This window comes from Oryctolagus cuniculus, chromosome 3 (assembly GCF_964237555.1).
Source record: "Oryctolagus cuniculus chromosome 3, mOryCun1.1, whole genome shotgun sequence".
Taxonomy (NCBI): Eukaryota; Metazoa; Chordata; class Mammalia; order Lagomorpha; family Leporidae; genus Oryctolagus; species Oryctolagus cuniculus.
The window spans coordinates 183,567,860-183,589,387 of record NC_091434.1 but is presented as its reverse complement, the minus strand read 5'-3'; the positions used below and the strand labels follow the sequence as shown (position 1 = coordinate 183,589,387).

The window sequence follows — 21,528 nt, the reverse complement described above, 5'->3', positions numbered from 1 at the left end:
CCAACAATAAAACTCCTCAAATGAGGACAAAGATTTTTCCAAAAAGTGCCTGGACTGAAAAGGCTAGGTCATTAAACATTAAATACAACTGTGTTTCCAAGACCCAGTTTGTGTTAACATACAGGATCCCCAGGTGGTTCTCACCTCTATGGCTAACCCCATTTCTAGTTACGCAGACAGAGGGAGCTAGCACTGCTACACTAATTAACCACTACCCACAGAACCGCTGCGTCCTGCAGGGTCTACCTGAAACCACTAAACCAAGGCTAAGAATACTGCACCTATGCAGGGACGACAAGCTTCTCTCTCTCACACACACACACACACACACTCACACTCACACACATACACACTCACTCCCTCCCCAAGTCTATCAGCCCCTGGAGTCACTCCCACTCTCAGACGCGGTTCTTCAACAACCTTCCTATCACGCTGAACAGTGGAATCACAAACGCCTCCAGCACACTCGCGCCTGGTCCGGGTTACTCAGTAGTATTACTTGTGTGCAATTCAACAGGAGACAAACCACAGACCAAGTGCACGTGGTGGAGACGGCAGGGAAAAGAACAGATAAAAACATGTGCAGATTTCACCAGGACCCGGGTCCGCCTCCTGCGCCCCGCCAGCTCAGGTCCCTTCACCCGTCACCCCCAAAGAAGAGCCAGTGCTTTTGTTTGAACCTGGGAGTCCTCAAAGAGTGCAGAAAGACCATAAACACAATCTGGTTGAGAACAGATGACGCAACAAACCTATGCTACCTGTTTGATAAATTCATGTTACCAAAAAAAAAAAAAAAAAAAACTAACTTTAAGATTTATTTTTGTAACTTTTTGAAACAGAAAACAACACACTCCTTGGGGAAAGGTAAGGGGTGGAGGAAGACAGGCCCTGGGAAGAATGATCACGACAGCACCTGGAGTTGAAAGGCCTGCCTAGGAGAGCAACACACACTGCCACACCAGCTGGGGCACAGTTCCCACGCCACACAGAGCCGCTATAGATCCAAGTCGTAAAAATCTTCCAGCTCATCATGAAACAAGTCCCACTCATCTTCAGAGTCTGTCAGCTCGTCGTCCCCGCCTGCGGCCAAAAGCATAAGCAACATCTCGCCCAGCTCAAAGGTGACAACCTCCTCGTCGTTGTCAAAGGGGCTGCTGTTCTCTCTTTCCTCAATGAGCTCCCAGAAGTGGTTCCTTCGTTGGGCCTGTAAGAAACAAGGCCGTGATAGGGATGGCACTGTCCAGTCTTCTATTGTGCTGTTAAAGGCAAACACGTCCAGCACACCAGAGGGCACGGCGCATCAGACTTCTGACTTGGGGTTTCCACTTTACCAACTCCTCCCCTCGGGTTTAGGCTAGAGCTTCCGCACCGCTTGCCTCCGCTCCTAACCCTCCCGGTTCTCTGGGGTCCGTCTCCTCCTTTAGTGCTCTGGTCTCACTCCCAGACCTGAGCGTCCATCTTCTCCTGCCCCGACCCCAACACGTGCGGGACTCAACGGACATCGTGGTATTTCCCCTCTAGAAAAACAGTGACAGTTACCCGGTATCTGCTTGATGTTCCCACTTTCTGCCTCTGTGGCTCCTCTCTACGGCCATCAGGGTACGCATGCTTGTAAAAACAGTTCCCTCCAAATGGGCAGCTCCCACGTCCTTCATCAAAATACCTGCACGCCTTGTTGCTGGAAAGGAAAATATCGCAACCCTTATTCACGGTGGACTTCAGGTCTGCATGTGACTATCATCCGGGGCTTCTTTAAACAGCTAGGGATAGAACCGTAGGCCTGCTCACAGCCCTCCCCACAGCCGTGTGCGCTAATGCACGAAGCGCTAACTAGAGACAGGCGCTCGGTTCCCAGTCTAGGCTGTTACCAGCTCTAGTACCGCAGATCCAGCAGAGACAAACTCTTCTAGAAAGCCAACACAGGAGAATTAACAGAACAACGATGGCATGGACTGAGGGTGAGGCAGCACCCCACTCTCGGGGCTTCAGCTATCGGCACACACGGTTCCTCGGCACGCGCCACACCAAGGTGCACACTGGGTGTTATCAGGGTAACAAAACAAACCGTACTGGGAAGGGAAAGCAAGGGCAAGAAGGAGGTAGGAGTAGGAACGCAGCACCGTTCCTTCCAGCGTAGCCGGGCGCCGCCCAGCTCTCGGCTGCGGCGCTCATACCTCATGGCCTCCTTGTATTTCTGAATGAGTTTCTGCTTCTCTTCTTTCTCCTCCACCCAGTACTCACTTGGAATGACAAAGTTAGATGTGATGCGGCATTCTGGGCAGGACCTGGGGAACAATGAACAGGCTGCAGTGCAAACCCCTCAGGGCCCACACCCTGGTGTGGCCTGAGAGGCACTGGGCTCCCTGCAGGGGGTCCCCACTGGCACAACTCTTTCATAAATGCACCTCCACGGCTAGCCAGTGAAGACAGAAAGACATTTCACACAGACTCCTTTTTCTTTCGTTTGAATAGATTTATTTCTTGTAACTTTGCTCTGTTTGGATTATGTCGTTTTTGTTCAGTTATGAGAACAATCTTTAAAGGATGGAGGAGTGTCGGCTAGCTTAATGGATGGAATAGCAAAGTGGAGATGTAAAACGTCAAGAAGCATACATTCAGAGCCAGGTGTTTTCACTGAGCCTACGCTGGCTAATCCACTAGACACAATCTCCTCAGGAAAAGCACGAAGATTCTACTGACTGACACACAGGGTTTCCTCATTCAAATTAACGAAGACCAACTAAGCTAGAAGCCAGCTGAAATACAAAGAAGAAATCCCAATTACTTGACTGCCCCAGTCTCAAGATAAAATGCATGCACTTAAATGCGGTCCGTCTGGTTGGAGTTGGCACAAGATACTAAATTCTTCCCCACAACAGAAAGACTGGGGAGGAGTCTCACTTTATGATCTTGCTCTCAAACTGCTTAGCACTCCTCCACTTGCGAATGCACTTGAGACAGTAGGTGTGGCTGCAGTTGGAGAGGATCCCAAAGCGGCGCTCGCTGGGGTTGGCTTTCTCGTAGACCACCTCCATGCAGATGCCACACACCATGTCCTTGCTGCGCTGCACCGCGAATGACAGCTCCATGTCCTTCTCATGGGCCTCGATGCAGGACTGCAGGGAGCAGAGAGACCAGAGCGGCGTCAGGCACTGGCACTGCCGCTGCACGGTCACACGCAAGGTGAGCCTTGCTCACAGCCGAGGCCGGGTGCAGGACGTCACGGGGCTTTACAAGAGCAGAAAATCAAGCCACGAGGACGCGGCCTCAGAGCCTTCTCTTCCCCAAGCCCACACCCCTGCCACACCCGCGGCAGACGGCTTTTCACGCCAGAGAACGTACTTGGGGTTACGGCCTGTCAGCAAGTCCAGGTGCAGACTCCCACGTCATCAGTGACAATTACACGGCTGTGTCCAATGACAGCTTTACTGAGACAATCCGCACACGACACAACTCACCCATTTAAAACATACGGTCAGTTTTCAGAGCGTGCAGTCGTGCATCACTAACGTCCCTATCGATATTCTGGTCACCTCAGAAACCCAGACTTGGGCAACCCAACTTGCCAGAAAGACACAGCTCTGTTTACAGCGTGCTGTGGGGATGCAGTATCAGTACTGTTTCTTTACTGCTAGGACTCCGTCATGTGAACGCCAGTCTCTGTACCCACTCATCAGATGGCCTGCGTCAGAGCTGCTGACACTTGGGACGTGTCTAAGTAACACCCACAAGGACACTCACGTACAAGTGTTCCTGTGGCTATCACACTTCTTTACTCTGCAAGAAACAGTAGTATAGAAAAGCAGCAGAAGCCACCCAGAACCCACATCACCACCTGCTACTAGGGCCGCAGAGGCAGGCACCACTGCTGCCAACACAGCTGGGTTGCAGGGCCTCACCCGTCTGCCTCCACCCACAACTAGCTGTGGTGAGGGGTGCTCACCCCGTGCCTTCTCGATGCCTCACTCAGTAAGCGGAGACGGAGATGATTAAACTCAACAACCCCCTGCATGTGCTCAGTGAAGCCTGGTGCAGTGCAGTTAGGAACCTGAAAGGCAGCTCCTGTCGGGAGCACGGCAGCCACATACGCCTGCAATTCAACTCCCAGCTGCAGGCTCAACAGAAACGAACTCACACACGAACGTTCACAGCACTCTCATCCGCAACAGCCGGAAGGTACGTGGAACAACAGGCATGCCCATGGAGAAGCTTGGACTGGAAACAGTGTGCAAAATCAACAGTCCCAAAAGCCTGCTGCTCCCGGTCCACACAGACCAGTTGCTGCCTGGAGCTTGGGGGGTGGGGGGGGCGGCGGCTGCTAACGGGCATGGGGCTTCTTTCCTGAACCTGAAACTAGAGCGGCACTAAGAGTCTGGGACTCTGCAAACCCAGGAAGCGCTCACTTCTGGAATGACACAGGCACTTACTTTTATGTGCTGAGAGCGCTGTGCGGTGTCCACCGGGTGCAGGACCTGCAGCCCACACATGTCGCAGGAATCCCCGTGGAGATACACACAGTTCTCCCCGTAGCGGCACTCGCCCACCGCAGCGTAGGGGCAGAGCTGCTTCTTGGTTTCCGCGGCGGTCTGCTCCTTCTCGGGTTCGGCCGGGGTCCCTGAGCCCTGCGGGGGTGCTTCAGTGCAGGAGGAGGAAGCTGCAAATGTGCAAGAGGCGAGGAGGCCCAGGTGGATAAGGACACCAGATACCAACTACAAGGGAACCGGGAACCTAACTGCAGAGAAACACACAGAGCTTCAACCCAACTCCAAACAGCCCAGCGAACTGATCTCTTCATTCTTGAAAGAAACGAATCCTCTAAGGCTGATTTTTCCAAAATCAGCTTCTTTATGTATTTCCTGTGTAACTGAAGTTTATTTATTCTCAGAATACTTACTACGGCCACAGTAGGGCTGCCCAGGAACAAACTCGATGGCATTGGCCCAGTCCTCTGAACCTGCTCCCAGCGCTGCCAAGTGTCCACTTGACTCCGCTTCGCCTGCGTTCATTGCAGCACGTGGTGCAGCTGCTGAAGGGAGACTGGACGAAGCCGCAAGGGAAGCTTTGGCGGTTAGCTCTGCAGCGGTAGTGTCTTCCGGTTCCAATGGCTTGCTGTGCTCATACCTCGGAAACAGGAGAAGGAGGCAGTCACCATGGGGACAGTCCCTGGCAGAAATCTAAACCTGCAAACGCAGAGTGCAGCCTACAGCCCTGCCTATCTGCAGGACCCCATGTGATGCTGATACTACTGGGTCCAGAGACTACACCTGAGTAGCACAGCCTTGAACTAGGAATCAGAGTTAAATACAGAAATGTCACAGCGACAACTCTACCACTGGCTTAAAGGCATGTACACCCGCAGGTTACAATAAATGCTCCCTGACAAAACAGCCCGTGGCCAGCACCCCTGCTGTGAACGTACTACTCTTCAAATTCTACTCTACCTACCAAGAGCCCCGGGCACCCGGGAATTCCTGAAGTAACACCGCTAGAAAGGCTGTGCAGCCAAACTGATTCAACAAACGGGAGGGGCTCGGCACTGCCTAGGCCACCACTCGGAAGCCGCATCCCGCGGCCCCACTTGGGAAGCTGGGGTAGTGACCCAGTGGATGGGATGTCTGTCTGCTGTCTCCCTCTCTGGCTCCTTCCATGAGAACTTACATTAACTCCCCTCCTTCTCCTCTGTAAATCATTAACTGCATCTCCAAATACAGAAAAAAGCCTTCTGCTTCCTCCAGAAGAAACTTGCTGCCTGAGAAAACCTCACAACTCTCTCAGCAGGTCATGCTGCTTCGCTCAGGCACAGTCACTCACGCACACAGTAACCGTCAACTGTGCGTTAACTGGGAGTACTAGTACGCACCTAGCTGATCTTACAAGGAAGCAAGCAACTCACGGGTCCTCTGTCCCAGGTGCCTGTGTTTTATAGGGAAAAGTAGTAAAGGCAACGACGTCGGTCCTTCAGCCTGCTGCAGAGCTGACCTTTAGTATGACTATAAATCTTAAACATCCTTTTTGCTTCTCTTACACAAATAACCTACCTGGCCCCACAGTAAGATCCCAAGGGTCATGCTATCAGCCGCAAAACCAAGGCAATTCTGCTTTGCACAGTGAAATCAGAAGAGCTGAAGGGGAAGAAACTACCAGGAACCTACTGTTCCTGTCATCACAGAACCGAAGAGCGTAACCTTTCCAGAGAAGATGTGGGGGCCAGCAGGCGCTGTGATGCAGCCGGTAAAGCCGCTCCCTTCAGTGTCTGCATCCCATATGGGCGCTAGTTTGAGTCCCAGCTGCTCCACTTCCGATCCAGCTCACCATTAGGGCCTAGGAAAGCAACTGTGCCTGCATGAGAGACCTGGAAGAGGCTCCAAGGCTCCCAGCTCCAGATCTGGTCCAGTTCCAGCTGTTGTGGCCATTAGGGGAGTGAATCAGCAGATGGAAGACTCTCTGCCTCTTGATTAAATAAATGTTGAGTGCGCGAGAGAGATGTGGACTGAAGTTCCCATAGTGTGACTAAAGCTACTCTGCCCGATGCTGCAACAACTGGCCACACCTGGCTATTTTATACTTACTTAAAATTTAAAATTCTGTTCTCTTAGCCATGGGTGTGTAATTATATAAAGACAGACAGCCAGTGACCTGGCACTGTGGCGCACCAGGTTAATGCCCTGGCCTGAAGTGCTGGCATCCTATATGGGTGCAGGTTTGAGTCCCAGCTGCTCCACTGCCAATCCAGCTCTCTGCTATGGCCTAGGAAAGCAGAAGATGGCCCAAGTCCTGGGCCCCTGCACCCACATGACAGACCAGTAAGAAGCTCCCGACTCCGTACCGGCACAGCTTTGGCCGTTGTGGCCAATTTGGGAGTGCACCAGCGGATGGAAGACCTCTCTTTCTCTGCCTCTCCTCTCTCTGTGTAACTCTGACTTCCAAATAAATAAATCTTTAAAAATAAAAATAAAAAAAGGACAGCCAGCCAGAGAGCTCCCATCTTCCTTGTTCACTCCCCCAAATCTGGCTGGACCAAAGCCCAGGGCCAGGACCACCACCCAGGTCCCTCCCAGGCACCCAATCACTTGGGTCATCTCTGCCTTCCAGGGTCTGCACCAGCAGGAAGCCACATCTCTATACCAGATGCCTACGACGTGTACTTAACCTTGACCTTAAGACAAAAGAGTATTTCCATTATTTCATAAAGTTCTGCTGTATGGCACCACCCTAGAAGTTAGAGCTGCAAGGACCCCAAGAGCCTCACTTTTCAGATAACCCAGCCCCTGGTTTGAACAAGAATTCCAGAAAATGTTATTTTCACAGCCTTTAAATTAGGAAAACCTGGGCTTTAGAATGAAGACAGAATTGATCTAAAAATGCCAGCGCCACCTTAACACAGCTTAAATGATAGGATTCATAAGGTGTCTAACCCATAGATAACACCCATTTTAGTGCCCTTTCTCTTTTCCTTTGCTTATCCACTTAACCAACTGCAGGGTTAATGATTCAAAACATTACTTACCAGACAGGACTCGAATGTTCCAGGTTCTCTAATTATTAAACTGAAAATACTGCAAAGTTTTGAAGGAGTCCATTTTGGCTCTACAGTAAAATCAAGGAATCAACACCTACCAGGGGCTGGCATTGTGGCAAAACAGGGTAAGCCACAGCTGCTGACACCAGCAACCCCTATTAATGCCTTTTGAGAGTCCCGGCTGCTCACTTCCAATCCAGCACCCTGCTAATGCACCTGGGAAGGCAGCACAAGATGGACCAAGTGCCTGGGCCTCTACACCCATGTGGGAGGCCTGGATGGAGTTCCAGGCTCCAGCTACTGCAGCCATGTGAGGAGTAAACCAGCAGAGGGAAACGTCTCTCTAATTCTACCTTTCAAATAAATGAATAAACATGCAATATATTTCTGTACACACGAGTCAGTGCTGTGGTACAAGCTGCTAAGCCCACCTGCAGCGCCAGCACCCTACAAGGGCGCTAACCTGAGCCCCAGCTGCCTCACTTCTGACTCCGCACCCTGCTGCTGATTCGGGAAAGCAGCGGAGAACGTCCCCACTCTCGGGCCCCTGCACCCATGTGGGAGACCCGGAGAACCTCCTGGCTCTGGCTTCAGCCTGGCCCAGCCCTGGCTGTTGAGGCCATCTGGGGAGTGAGCCAGCGGATTGAGGATCTCTAACTGCCTTTCAAATAAAATAATAAGGGCAGGCATTTGGTACAGCAGTGGCTGCTTGTAATGCCTGGGTCCCCCCGGGACTGCCTTGATTGGAATCCCTGCCTCTGCTCCCAGCTGCAGCTGCCTGCTAATGGGCACCCTGGATGGAGGCAGAAGGTGAGGTGCTAGGACCCCACCACGAGGGAGATCTGGACCGAGTTCCTGGCTCCTGGGAACCTGGCTTCAGCCTGGCCCAGATCCAGCTGATGCAGAAATTTGAGAGGTGAATTGGCAAATGGAAGATCTGTCTCTTTCACACTACCTTTCAAATAAATAAATAAAGCTTCAAAAAAAATAACTTGATAGTATAAACTGCTATCTAAGAAACAGGAGATGAGGCCAATGATGCGGCATAGCAGGTAAAACCACATGGTGCCGGTTCGAGACCCAGCTGCTCCACTTCCTATTCAGCTCTCTGCTGTGGCCTGGGAAGGCAGAAGATGACCTGCATGGGAGACCTGGAATAAGCTCCTGGCTTCAGATCAGCCCAGCTCCACCAATCACGGCCATTGGGGTAGTGAACCAGTAGATGGAAAATCTCTGCCTCTGCCTCTCTGTAACTCTGCCTTTCAAATAAATAAAATCTTAAAAAAAAAAAAAGAAGAAAAAAGATTTCCCTCTGGCTTGCTCACAATGCACTAGCGCCATTGCGTCAATGGGCCAATACTTGCCTTCAATCATTTTTATTTCTGGAGTCCTTCTGTAGATCTCGGTCAAATCTCCAAAGCAAACAAGTCAACCATGGCAGTATCACCCCTTTACCCTGAGGTGTCCAGAAACAAAGACTGGGAGTTCCACTGGCCAGAACTCCTAGAGGTGGGGCAAAGGGCTGGTCTCACAAGATAACAGCACCACCATGACCAAATACTGATGCAGTAGCACTTCTGAACAGTGCAACTATGATGTCACCTTTCATTATTAACTATCTCCTCCCTCTATGAGCTGTTAAATTATTCCCTGGACATTGGACAAGTTGCATAAAAGGATCCTTACAAAGTAAGAGAAGTAGGCTTAAGCCCAAAGTCTATGGTTGTATTTTTTTTTTGAGAGAGATATACAAAGAGGGCTCTCATCAGCTGGTTTACTCTCCAATTCCTGGGCTGGGAGCTTACTCCAGGTCTCCCATGTGGGTGGCAGGGACCCAACTACTCCTAGGGTGCACATCAGCAGGAAGCTGGAACGGGGAGCAGAGCCAGGACTCAGCCCTGACAGAGGATGCCTGTTACTTGCTAGGCCAAACAAGCAGTCCTGGAGCAAGCCCCTCTGAAAGATTCCTCCTGGGGCTGGCACTGTAACCGTCACCTGCAGTGCTGGAATCCCTTGGGTGCTCAGGTTCCCATCCAACTCCCTGTTAATGTGCCTGGGAAAGCAGTGGAGGGTGGCTCAAGCGCTTGGGCCCCTGCACCCACATGGGAGACCTGGAAGAAGCTCCTGGCTCCTGGCTTCAGCCTGTCCCAGCTCCAGCCATTGAAACAATTTGGGGAGTGAACCAGAGGATGGATCTCTCTATTCATTTGTCTGTCTACCTTTGTAACTCTGCCTTTCAAAAGAAATAGAATACTTAATTTAGCTAGTCTAAATCAAGCTTTTTAATAATCGCCTATTATCTCCCAGTCCTAAACAATTCTCAGGCTTTCAGGTAGTCAGACAGTTCTCCCTAATCCCTTTCACTTTAGCCTATCAGCTCAAAGTAGGATCACCCTCTGGAACCCAGGGTATTTAATGTGGGATGGAGTTCTGACAGCTTTTTCTCCCTTTACTATTGACTACAGAAGACATGTCTAGTATTTTAAAAAACTTTATATACTATGACTCACTCCCCAAATGGCCCACCAATCAAGAGTCAGGCTGAAGCATGGAGCACAGAACTCCACCTGGGTCTCCCTCACTGGGTGGCAGGGCCCAAGCACGTGGGCCATCTGCTGCGGCTTTCCCAGGCGCATCAGCAGGGAGCTGGCCCCAGACAGGAAGCAGAGCAGCTGGCACCGAAGTGGGTGCTCATGTGGAACCTCAGGCGGTGGCTTAACGTACTGAGCGGGGCCAATACCGGCCCCCACAGCTGGTCTTTTTTTTGGAGTGTCATTTTCTTCCCTTTACAGTAATATTGAACAAAGAATTAGCAGAGAACAAAACACTACTAAACTCAGGTATCGGGGCCCATTTCCGAGCTTACATGAAAGGTTTTCCTCTCCATCCTTACTAAAGTTTCAAACATACTTAGAATGACTTATCATTAACATCGCACCAATCAATAGTTTCATATTCTTTTGAAGTCAAGAGTTACGACAATTTCACTAAAATTGGTTGACACTGCCGAAGTCTTACCAGTGCGGAGTGTATTCTTTGACACGTCTCCCTTTAAAAGGTGGAGCCCATTAATCTCTCTCGAATGTAGGCTGGACTTCGTGACTTAGTCTGGAATTCAGCAGAAGTGACAGTGCCTTCCGTGACTAGGTCATAGAAGGCATTATGGCTTCTCCTTGCTCCTTGCTGGAGTTGCTGGCTCCGGGTAAAGCTAAAGAACCCTCACAGGATGTTTGCCTGTGGCAAGTAACTAAGGTCTCCAGTCAACAGCCAGAGTGAATCACCCTAAAGTGACCCTCCAGCCCCCGTGAGCCCTCGGCCACCTGGTCAAGCCACTCAGACCCAAGACTCCCAGAAACCATGTGAGGTAATCAGTGCTCCCTGGTTTAGCCTCCTAAATCTGGGAGCCATTTATTAACACCAACAGATAACCAACACACCTGGACATTTTCTGAACTGGTAAGACAGAACGGTTCTATTCAGTTTCTAGACAGAATGCACTACCTGGCACAAATTCAATCAATCACGGCAGAGATTACCTAGTAACTAACCCCTCTTGGCTCTACCTCTGAGGTTCACAGGGGGATGCCTGAAGCTGCCCTGAACCTCACAACTGGTTCCCTGAGCCCAGTGTAGACAGCCTGACAACCCTCTTAACTAGCAATCCAAACGTCTACGATCCAGCTCGCTCTAATTCACAGTTGTCCAGTTTGGTCAAAGATGCACCTAATCCTTGGCCTCGAAAAGTCAACGCTCTAATCAAACATAGTTTAACCTTGTTCTAGGCCTCAGTTTAAAAAAGTTGCTCTTTGGGGCCGGCGTCATGGCTCACTAGGCTAATCCTCCGCCCGGTCAGGGCGCCGGATTCTGTCCCGGTTGCCCCTCTTCCAGGCCAGCTCTCTGCTGTGGCCAGGGAGTGCAGTGGAGGATGGCCCAGGTGCTTGGGCCCTGCACCCCATGGGAGACCAGGAAAAGCACCTGGCTCCTGGCTCCTGCCATCGGATCAGCGCGGTGCGCCGGCCACAGCGGCCATTGGAGGGTGAACCAACGGCAAAGGAAGACCTTTCTCTCTGTCTCTCTCTCTCACACTGTCCACTCTGCCTGTCAAAAAAAAAAAAAAAAAAAAAAGTTGCTCTTTGGGCATGAATTAAATTCAAGACTATATTACAAGCTCTTTCTTTTAAAGATCTGGGGTTTCTTAATTTTTTTATTTGAAAGGCAGTATAAAAAGAAACAGAGGTCCTTCATCTGCTGGCTCACTCCCCAAACGGCCTCAATGGCCAGAGCTAGGCCTATCTGAAGCAGGAGCTAAGAGCTTCCTTCTGGGTTTCTCACGAGGGTGCAGGGATCCAAGAAATTGGGTTATCCTCGGCTGCCTTCCCAGGCAGGGAGCTGGATCAGAAGTGGAGCAACTGGGACTTGAACCCAGGCCCATATGGGACACAGACACAGCAGGCAGTGGCTTTACCTGCTGCGCAGGTGCTGGCCCTACAAACTCATTTTTTCAACAATGTAATATGCTCCCTCCAAGAGGTTTCTACCAGTGTATCAACATTTCCAATGCATATTTTCTTCCAAGGATTTTTTCCCCCCAACCTCCACCCCTGAAAAAAATAAGTAAATTCTTACCTGCAGCGGTCTCCGTAAATACAGTACCCTCGCTGAAAATACTTGCACACTACACCATACGGACTGTCAGAGAGGTCATGCGAGTAGCGACAGTTATCTCCTTCCTTACAAACCCCATGCAGAAAATACCTGCGAGACAAAGGACCACAAAACTGGACTTAGAGCAAAAACAATCCCCAGGATTCAAACATGAAATGAACACAAGATTAGGTAGAACTAGACTGCTTCTCCAGCAAACGACGCACCAGGACTGCAAGTGAGCAGCCCATGGACTGGCACGCCCCTTCAGCTCAACACTGAGCTCGGCCCTCATTTAACAGTCCTAGGAGGAAGGTGCCTTCCTGTTTCTTAGAAATCATTGTAATTCCTGAAAACCCACAAGGAAAATATAAGGAAAACCAGCTGCCAAAGTAAAAGAAAAAGGGAATCACTCTTGCCAGCTGCCTTAAAGGATTGTGTATGCACAATTGGCAGTTTCCAGAAACCAAGCATGAGAATACAGTCAGTGGGCTCCCACCATCAGCACCACTGGGGGAATCTGACAGAAAGGCCAATCCTGAGACCCAACCTGGGGCCCAACCACCTGCATGTCTCCGCGTAACCATGTGGACTCAGGGAATGATGAGGTCTTGGTGGCACGGAGTAAGGCAAAGCAACGAGGTGGAAATGTGGCAGCTGTCTGGGGATGTACAAAGAGCAGTGGATCACATGTTCCACTTGCCCACGAACAGAACACTCCAGAAAACTGAGGCGCAGCTAGCTAAGGGCTCTTGAAGCATCTGAATGTGAAAGGTTCTATTTGGAGATGCTCTGTGCAACAGCAGATGACGTGAAAAATGTGAACAATTTGATGGGAGCATTTATAATGGTCAAGGACATAAGTTCCCTAGGGTGGCAGTCTAACAAGAAACACAGTACAGTCACACCCTCAGATGGTGAGCCTACTCACCTTCCCTCAGCTGAACTTAACCTCACCAGATCTGAACTAACTCAGTGCTACTTCCTGCACCCTTTCGAAGGGTCTGAGCTCTATATTAAGAAAAGCGTTTAATAAAGTTAGATAGTTTGGCTTGGGAAAGAATAAAATTTGTGTTAAACTTGTACCAGATAATTCTTAACTGCATAAATGAAGGGATTAAAAGGCTTAAAAAAAAAAAAAAAACTAAACAAGTCAATAACTACATTGTGGGGGCTAACGCTGTGGCGTAGTGAGTAAAGCCACCGCCTACAGTGCCGGCATCCCATATGGGCACTAGTTCAACACCTGGCTGCTCTACTTCCAATCCAGCTCTCTGCTATGACCTGGGAAAGCAGGAGAAGATGGCCCAAGTCCTTGGGCCCCTGCACCCGCATGGGAAGACCCGGAAGTTCCTGGCTCCTGGCTTCGGATCAGCACAGCTCTGGCCAGTTGTGGCCAACTGGGGAGAGAACCAGCTGATGGAAGACTCTCTCTGCCTCTCCTTCTCTCTCTGTGTAACTCTGACTTTCAAATAAATCATTCTTAAAAAAAAAATAACTACATTGTGATGGATGGTCACATTGTAATCCCGCTTCAAAGTATCCGCGAATGTATCTACAGCTGCAGACAGGTTACTCAGCCGAAGCCACACCTCTCACATTCCACAAAGATGCCCACCCACTTAATGGTCAGGGTGGTTTGGGCTGTCAGTGTGAGATCAGGGATCAGGGATCAGGGATACGGAGAGACACAGTTTTAAGACTCGATGAAGTATCTACCCAGAGAGCAGAAACTTCAGATTTGTACTCAAACCCTGGTTTGCCATGCCAGGCTCTCCATTCATTCATTCACTGCACTTAAGGTTCTAGGGTGCTCAATTATGTCAAAGTCTCCCACTAATCACCATCCCACAGTTGCTGATCTCTATCCTTGTTTTCTTCAAATACTCAACCCCCTTTACGGCAGAACAGCCAGAGCGTGACCCTTCCTTCATGTTTGCAGCACCTACACTACTTCTGACATCCAGCATGGAGGAAAACTGTTCTTTATCATCAAAATGGTAAGTGACAAGGAGCCAACACAGACCAGCTGGTCTAGGACAGGTTTGTTCTTGCTGGCTCAAACCACAGACCAGTGCTCTACTTTTCGCATATTTTCATATAAAAATATCTGTGAGAAATTATGGATTGAGTTAATCCCATACAAAACAACGCTAAACAAAGCCTACACTCCCATCTTACAAAAAAGGAAAGTGGAGGCCGAACCTCAAGAGATGTCAATCAATTTTACAACCCAAGTCATCCTAATCCATCATTCAGCAAAATGAGCCCTCACTATCCATCCAACACTGTGCAGCAGGCAATAAGGACATGACAGGGAGTGAACCAGACATGGTTCCTGATTGCAAAGAGCCGGAGTGTCTAGTAGGAGGCAGGACAGCAGCCAAAATCATCCTACCAACAAGTGTGCAACTGCAACTGTAACAGGGGCTACAAAGGAAACTTTGGTCCACTCCCCAGATGGCCGCAAAGGCCGGAGCTGCGCCAGTCTGAAGCCAGGAGCCAGGTGCTTCTTCTGGGTCTCCCACGTGAGTGCAGGGCCCAAGGACCTGAGCCATCTTCTACTGCTTTCCCAGGCCACAGCAGAGAGCTGGATGGGGAGAGAGGAGCAGCTGGGACCAGAACCAGCGCCCACATGGGATGCTGGCACTTCAGGCCAGGGCTTTAACCTACTGCGCCACAGTGCCAGCCCCACAAACTGAAGTTTGCCTGGAGACTGGGTGGTGAAATAAACCCCTGCTAACCTACAACAAGGGAAAGAACATTCCAGGCAGAGGGTCAGCATGTGCAAAGGTCCTGGAGTGATGACAGGAAGAGTTAAGAATGAACATGGGGTGTGTGGGGTGACACTGCGCACAGTAAACACCACTGAAGGATCCACAGCAGGGTGCACTGGAGCCGGGTTTAACTTTCCCAACACCATCACATTCAGCCACCTTCCTGGAGACCTGTCTGGACCGCTTCCACGCAAGCCTACCACAGCACTGCAGCAGGCTGAATCAGCAGAGAGCACTCACGGCTGAGCGGCGGCGAGAAGCACAGTTCAAATCAGAAGCTGCTGCTTCGGACAGCTTTGTCACTCACTAGCCGTGCGTGTGTGACCCAACTTGCATGTCTTCACTGTCCCCACCTTCCTTGCACAGCTCTCTGTCCTCTCAGACCATTTCTTGAACATGTTTTTGACAATGCACCTAAGGAAGCTCCTGGCTCCTGTTAGTCCCGGCTCCAGCTGTTATGGACATTTCAGGAGTGAACCAGCAGATGGAAGACCTCTCTCTCTGCCTGTCTGTAACTCTGCCTTTCAAATCAGTAAGTACATCTTTAAAGGGAAAAACTCAGGCAACCAAGTGGGCAGGAGCCTAGATATCATGTCAAGACGCTAAGCAGCCAGAAAACAAAGGAATAACCTTTGCGAAGGGAATGAATGTGTGGGATGCGGCATGAAGATCCGGCTCAGTAGCAAGCACTGAGCAATCAGTCAGCTTCCACGCCATCCTATACCCTCCTGAGGTACGGAACCAGCAACACCGCTGCAGTAGATGACCAGCCCCACGTGGCGCCCTGCACGCGCCCGAGCTGTTTCACGGGGTCGTCTGGTCTCTGCCTTGTGCCTTCAGTGACACACTGAGGATGCCCAGAGTTAGCAGATCTTCCCAAAGGCCTCCTTCTGAACCATCAGTACAGGTCTCAGAGATTAGGAGGACTGTGCAACAGATAAGAGGAAAAATGGCGACCAATTTCTAAGAATTCCTTCCCAAAACAATACCAACAGAAGCAAGTACTTTTGTCTTTTAAGTGCTACTACCAAAAAATCCACCCCAACTCAGCTCAGGGTCCCGGCCCGAGGAGCTTGCCTTGGATGAAAGGCTGAACCGTAGAGTTCCTTCCAGTGTGAGGTTCTGACCCCATGCAGACACCGTCCAGCAGTAAAGACAAATACGGCCCCAGACCCCTCAGCTGCCGGACCTCCAGAAACCTGAACATGGCCATGCAGTCAGAATAAGAACCCCCAGGGAGTGGGCTGTGAGGGCAGGAGAAGCACACGCCACCCCACAGTACCTCAAGGCAGCATAACACTCTCTGGGGATTGCTAAGAATTATAGCTTATCGACTAATGTGGCATTAAAACGATGTTTTTAATCGTATTTGAGTGGCAGAGTGAACAAAGGTGAGCTTCCACCCGCTGGTTCACTACCCAAACGCCCACAGGGGCCAGGAGCTCAGGCTCACCTCCCCGAGCTGTCACCACATTAGCAGGAAACCAGTCAGGAACGCAGCAGGTACTGAACTCAGGTGCTCTGTCGGATAGGGGAGGCAGGCACCTTCACCCCAGGCCAAACTCTACCTCTGTTGTGGGACTCAATGTCTTCCTCTGCTGTGACATTTCTTTGCTGTTTAATTTGATAAGTGTGTATATCCTGTTTCTCAAAGATTATATATTCCTGGTGGATTAAAAAAACACGGTTTACCTTTGAGAAGGATTTATTTTATTTGGAAGCAGAGTGACAGAGGGGAGACAGACTCTTCCACCTGCTGGTTCATTCCCCAGATGTGCTCAGCGGCTGGTGTCAGGCCAGGCCCAACTAGGCGTCAGGAGATCTATCTGGGTCTCCTGTGGGTGGCAGAGCCAAGCACTTGAGCCACCATCTGCTGCCTCCCAGGCTTATTAGAGCAGGAAGCTGGACCACAAGTGGGAAGCGACTGGGGTAACCCAGCTTTCGGATGTGGGATGCAGCATCAACAGTGCCCAGCCCACTGCACCAGAACGCCTTCCTCCTGTGGTGCTGAGCTCCCGCGGTACTGGGGTACTTGTAACACAAATGAGAGGAAACAGCCAGGTGACGGTGAATCGTAACACAGCACCTGCAGAGTCAACTCTCTCAACTGTACGCTTCTCAGGCCCCCTCAATGTACATGGCTCCATTTCCCATGCAAATACATTTCACTAGACACCACAGCACTTGTAAAGAACCCCCAGAGGGGCCGGCGCTGTGGTGCAGCGGGTTAACGCTGGCATCCCATATGGGCACCGGTTCTAGTCCCAGCTGCTCCTCTTCCAATCCAGCTCTCTGCTGTGGCCTGGGAAAGCAGCAGAAGATGGCCCAGCTTGGGCCCTGCACCCGCATGGGAGACCAGGAAGAAGCTCCTGGCTCCTGGCTTCAGATCGACGCAGCTCCGGCTGTTGCAGCTATCCGGGGAGTGAACCAGCGGATGGAAGACCTCTCTCTCTGTCTCTACCTCTCTCTGTAACTGTCTTTCAAATAAATAAAATAAATCTTAAATAAAGAATTCCTGGCCAGCGCCGCAGCTCAACAGGCTAATCCTCCACCTGCGGCGCCGGCACACCAGGTTCCAGTCCCAGTCAGGGCACCAGATTCTGTCCCGGCTGCACCTCTTCTAGTCCAGCTCTCTGCTGTGGCCCAGGAGTGCAGTGGAAGATGGCCCAGGTCCTTGGGCCCTGCACCCACATGGGAGACCAGGAGGAAGCACCTGGCTCCTGGCTTCTGATCAGCGCCATATGCTGGCCGCAGCAACCATTGAGGGGGTGAACCAATGGAAAAGGAAGACCTTTCTCTGTCTCTCTCTCACTGTCCACTCTGTCAAAAAAAAAAAAAAATTCCTAGAAAGATTCTTTATTTTTAAGCTATGTTAAACACTTCAAATTTTTTAAAAAAATGCTTGACTGTGTATTACTTCAAGTGCCAGAACTCTTCTGTCACTACAAAAGCTCTAATAAAGCATTGCCTAAACTGAAATTTACAATTTGCAGATTATAACTGTACCTAAATTATTAACTGTTTCCAATCCTACATACTCAAGCAAACAAGTTTGCCACAGCATCCTCCTAATAAAAAATATGAAAGCAAGCAGCCTGCTGGTGGCAGCATGATACAGTTGCTAGGAAAGGCAGTCAGGTTTCTCCGGGGCTGCAAACTAAAACACATTGCCAGAGTAACATTGAGAAAACAGAAACCAACAGGAAGTAGATGCTTCCCAACAATTTAACACAAACATGCGACCTTGAATTCTCTCTGGCTACCAAACATGCTGGAAATATGTACTCATATGTACTCACATGTAGGACTGTCTCCCCCATAACTGGTGCTCAAGGGTGATTTACTCAAAGGTACACAATTCAGTCCTTTGTCTGCAAATCTGTAAGTTTGGGGGATTTTTTGGGGGACCAGTCTTGCTTTTGCTACTGTTTTTTTAAATGCTTTATTCATTTTTGTTTACCTGAAAAGGCACAGCTAAAGAGGGACACATTATCTTTCATTTGCTGCTTTAGTCCCCAGATGCCCACAACAGCCAGGGCAGGGCCAGGCCAAAGCGAGGGCTAAGAACTCCACTCAGGTCTCCAAGGAGAGTGACTAGGACTCCGAACCTGAGGCCTCCCAGGGTGCTGGAGGCAGAGTTGATTCCAGACATCCCATCACCACACCATGCCCACCCCATGACCCCACTTTTTGAAGGAGATCAGAGGAACCTTGCAAGTTCATTCTGAAGTCATTTTAGGTAAGACCTTATCAATTCAGTATTTTACAGCGGGAAGGCTGCATACGGGCTGCTGCTGAACCCATCGTGCCCCTAGGTAAAATCACAGGCAATCGCACTGGGTCTTGGCCAAAGAACCCCCACTGGCCCACCCCAAGTTCCCAAAGGAAGCGAAGAGGAGCGCTGGGTCTGTACACGGGGCTAAGGTTTCTCATGACAGTGGTGCGAGCTAGGGAAGGGGACCAACAAGGAGCAGCACCTGCAGGCAGAGAGCAAAGTAACAATGCACTGTGTGCGGGGCTGCCAACGTACGGTGGGCAGAAAAGCGGAGAGCTCCCGTCGTCACGGGCCGACCGGACCGGCCACCCCGGGACGCGGCACTGCAGAGCACACACACAAAGACGGAGCAGGAACCTCCCTCCCTCCCTCCCTCCCTCCCCGGGCGACAGCTCCTGCTCCCAGGAGGATGTACAGGGCGACACCTGGGATGGCTCAGCATCCCCTTATAGGAAGAAGCGAGCCCGTCTGCCCGCCTCTCACGTCACCACGCTGAGACAGAGGGTCCAAACGTTATCACCACCTCGCCGTCCCTACCACGGCAGCGACTTCTGCACAGCGTCCAGGTGGAATCCGGCCTTCCCACAGGCAGAGAAAGGCTGGCAGGCCCTGCCGAGCACCCCGAAACACCCGACCCGCAGCCCTCCCCAGCGCACATGCGTAACCGCCAGCCACTCGCCCCCAACCTCGCTATTATCTCCGTCCGAACCCCAAACCCGACCAGTCCCCCGGGGTCCCCGGCGGGGGCGGGGCGCGTGAATTTCAGGACCCCACCCCCACCCCGCGCCGGGATCAGGGTCACAATGGCAGCCCACCAACCCCCAGGGCCCCAGGGCGGAGGGGACGACCCCGGCGCCCAGCCCCCCGCCCCAAGACAAAGCTCGGAACCGCCAACCTCCGCACGCACGCACCAAAGCAGGGACACAAAAGCCGGGAGGGGCGGCGGCGGCGGCCGGGAGACGTTCCACGAGCGGAGGGCCGCGCCCGGCCCGAGTCCCCCGCCTCCCCGAATGGCGCTGGCCGCCGGCTCCGGCCAGGGCGCGCGGCCCGGCCCGCCGGGGGTTGACGCAGCCGCGAGCGGGCCGCCGGGGGTCGCCCGGCCCCGCAACGTCCCCCTCACCTGCAGGTGACCTGCTTGGTCCAGCCGCCGCCGCCGCCGTCGCTGCCGCCGCCCCCTCCTCCCGCCCCCGGGCCCGGGGCGGCGCCCGTGAGGAGAGGGGCGGGGGAGGCCGCTGCCGCTCCTGCTCCCGCTGGTGTGGCTGTTGTTCCGGGAGCCGCAGCCTCCGCCATTACTGTTTATCCCACACAGCAGTGGCCCCGGAACTTCCGGGATCACATAGTTCCGGTCCGGCTGCGGGAGGCCGAGGCGGCGAGGCGCGGCGCCGGGAGGGGACGGAGGCTGAGGCGCCGCCGCCGGCCCCGCGTCGCGTCTCCGAGCGCTCTCGCCGCGGGCCGGAGCGCGCGCGCGCGGCCCGCCCCCGCGCCGCTGATTGGCGGGCGGGCGGAGGGGCGGGGCCGGCCAGGTGCGCCGGGGCGCGGCGGGGCGGGGGCGCGGGGCGCGGGTGGACACCGGCCAGGGCTTGCGGGCTCGTCCCCCCCCAAGTGATGACGGGAGCGGCCGCCACGCACCTCGGGCCGGTGACAGCCGAAAGGGAGCCGCTACTGCGTGGAGAGGCGGATGTCATGAATGCCTGTGTGAGGACTCAGATGGGTTAAGAGGCTGTCACGCTGGCCCCCGTGGAAACTGAGGGCGCAAAGCGCTCGCCTCCCCCAGTTACCTTTAGCAGGGTCAGAAATGCCTGCCCTGCTCCTCGGGAGCTTCCAGCAAGGGAGAGCAGCGTGGGCGGGCAGTGCACTGTGTTCCGAAGTCTGCACGGGAAATTCACGACCACCAGCCCCTTCGGCTTGTGCCTCTCAGAGGCCCCTCCAGGCCACCCTGGCGGAGGCTTGTCTTAAATCTTGGTCTTCTCTCTGCCCTGTCTGCTTGGAAATTCTTCCACGTGACCAAGTGGAGAAATTGTCACCTCGGTTGTCTCAAACGGAATTTCCAAGTGGACAGCAGAGGTTTACATAGACCAGAGTCGAAGACCCACAGCCAGAGCGGCACGGGGGGGGGGGGGGGGGGACTCCAAGAGATTCAAAAACCCAAAAGGCCCCATAGCATTCCGGTTTTCAAGTACAATCTTGGAGACCAAACTGTCAATCAACGAGGTGGAGATAAACTCAAAGACCTGGTGTACAACTAACTCTCCATCCTGCCTGGCTTAAAAAAGAAAATTAAAAAAGGATAAAAAAAAAATCATCCAAAGGGCAGGAGAGAAATCCCCACTCCGCTGCTATTCTCATGGTCAATTTGTGAATTTGGAGATTCCTAAGGAAGCGGGACACTCTGATCTACTGAAGATAACCTTCCGGGGAGAGCAGGCACCTCGCTATTCCAGCTTTCTCCCAGGGACACCCTGACTGCCTATTACCCATTTGCTCACAGAGGCACCATCTCCACACCCGTAACAGTAGCACCGGATGCCCTGTCACAGAGCCACCACGCTGAAAGCACTTCTGGGAGGAGCCCGGGCCAGCAATCCCGCAGCCTTGACCGGCACCAGGTCAGGGTAGCTAAGGATGACTTCAAAAGAGCCCGCGTAATCCTCATCTTTGTTTCTAAAACCACCTTGCCTCAACCCCCTTGAATGTGCACCTAGCATGGAGAACGGTGAACGTTCCCGGTGAGGAACCCGACGGGTGGGTCCCGGTGTTGGTCCCGGTGTTATAGAGAGGAAGGGGGAAGTCTCAGAGATGATGCAAAATGCAAG

At 52.2% G+C, this 21,528-nt stretch overlaps 1 protein-coding gene across 1 annotated transcript; it reads right to left on the bottom strand.

Moving 5' to 3' along the window:
• Positions 1 to 802: 802 nt before the first annotated feature.
• On the bottom strand, positions 803 to 20,170 carry MKRN1 (makorin ring finger protein 1). The gene is made up of 8 exons (XM_051835104.2): positions 19,836 to 20,170; positions 12,146 to 12,274; positions 4,895 to 5,121; positions 4,428 to 4,654; positions 2,902 to 3,116; positions 2,175 to 2,285; positions 1,540 to 1,678; positions 803 to 1,204 (listed from the first exon to the last, which is right to left on the bottom strand). Exons 1-8 carry the CDS (start codon positions 20,003 to 20,005, stop codon positions 995 to 997), a joined length of 1,428 nt encoding a protein of 475 aa, XP_051691064.2. The 5' UTR covers positions 20,006 to 20,170; the 3' UTR covers positions 803 to 994.
• Positions 20,171 to 21,528: the final 1,358 nt, after the last annotated feature.

What these genes read in the sequence shown, in the direction of transcription:
- MKRN1 (XM_051835104.2), bottom strand. Translation starts at nt 20,005, where the DNA reads ATGGCGGAGGCTGCGGCTCCCGGAACAACAGCCACACCAGCGGGAGCA. An exon ending in GCAGCCCTACTGTGGCCGTA is followed by an intron (nt 4,655 to 4,894) that starts GTAAGTATTCTG and finishes GCACATTTGCAG; the next exon opens with CTTCCTCCTCCTGCACTGAA. An exon ending in TTTGAGAGCAAGATCATAAA is followed by an intron (nt 2,286 to 2,901) that starts GTGAGACTCCTC and finishes ATTGTTCCCCAG; the next exon opens with GTCCTGCCCAGAATGCCGCA.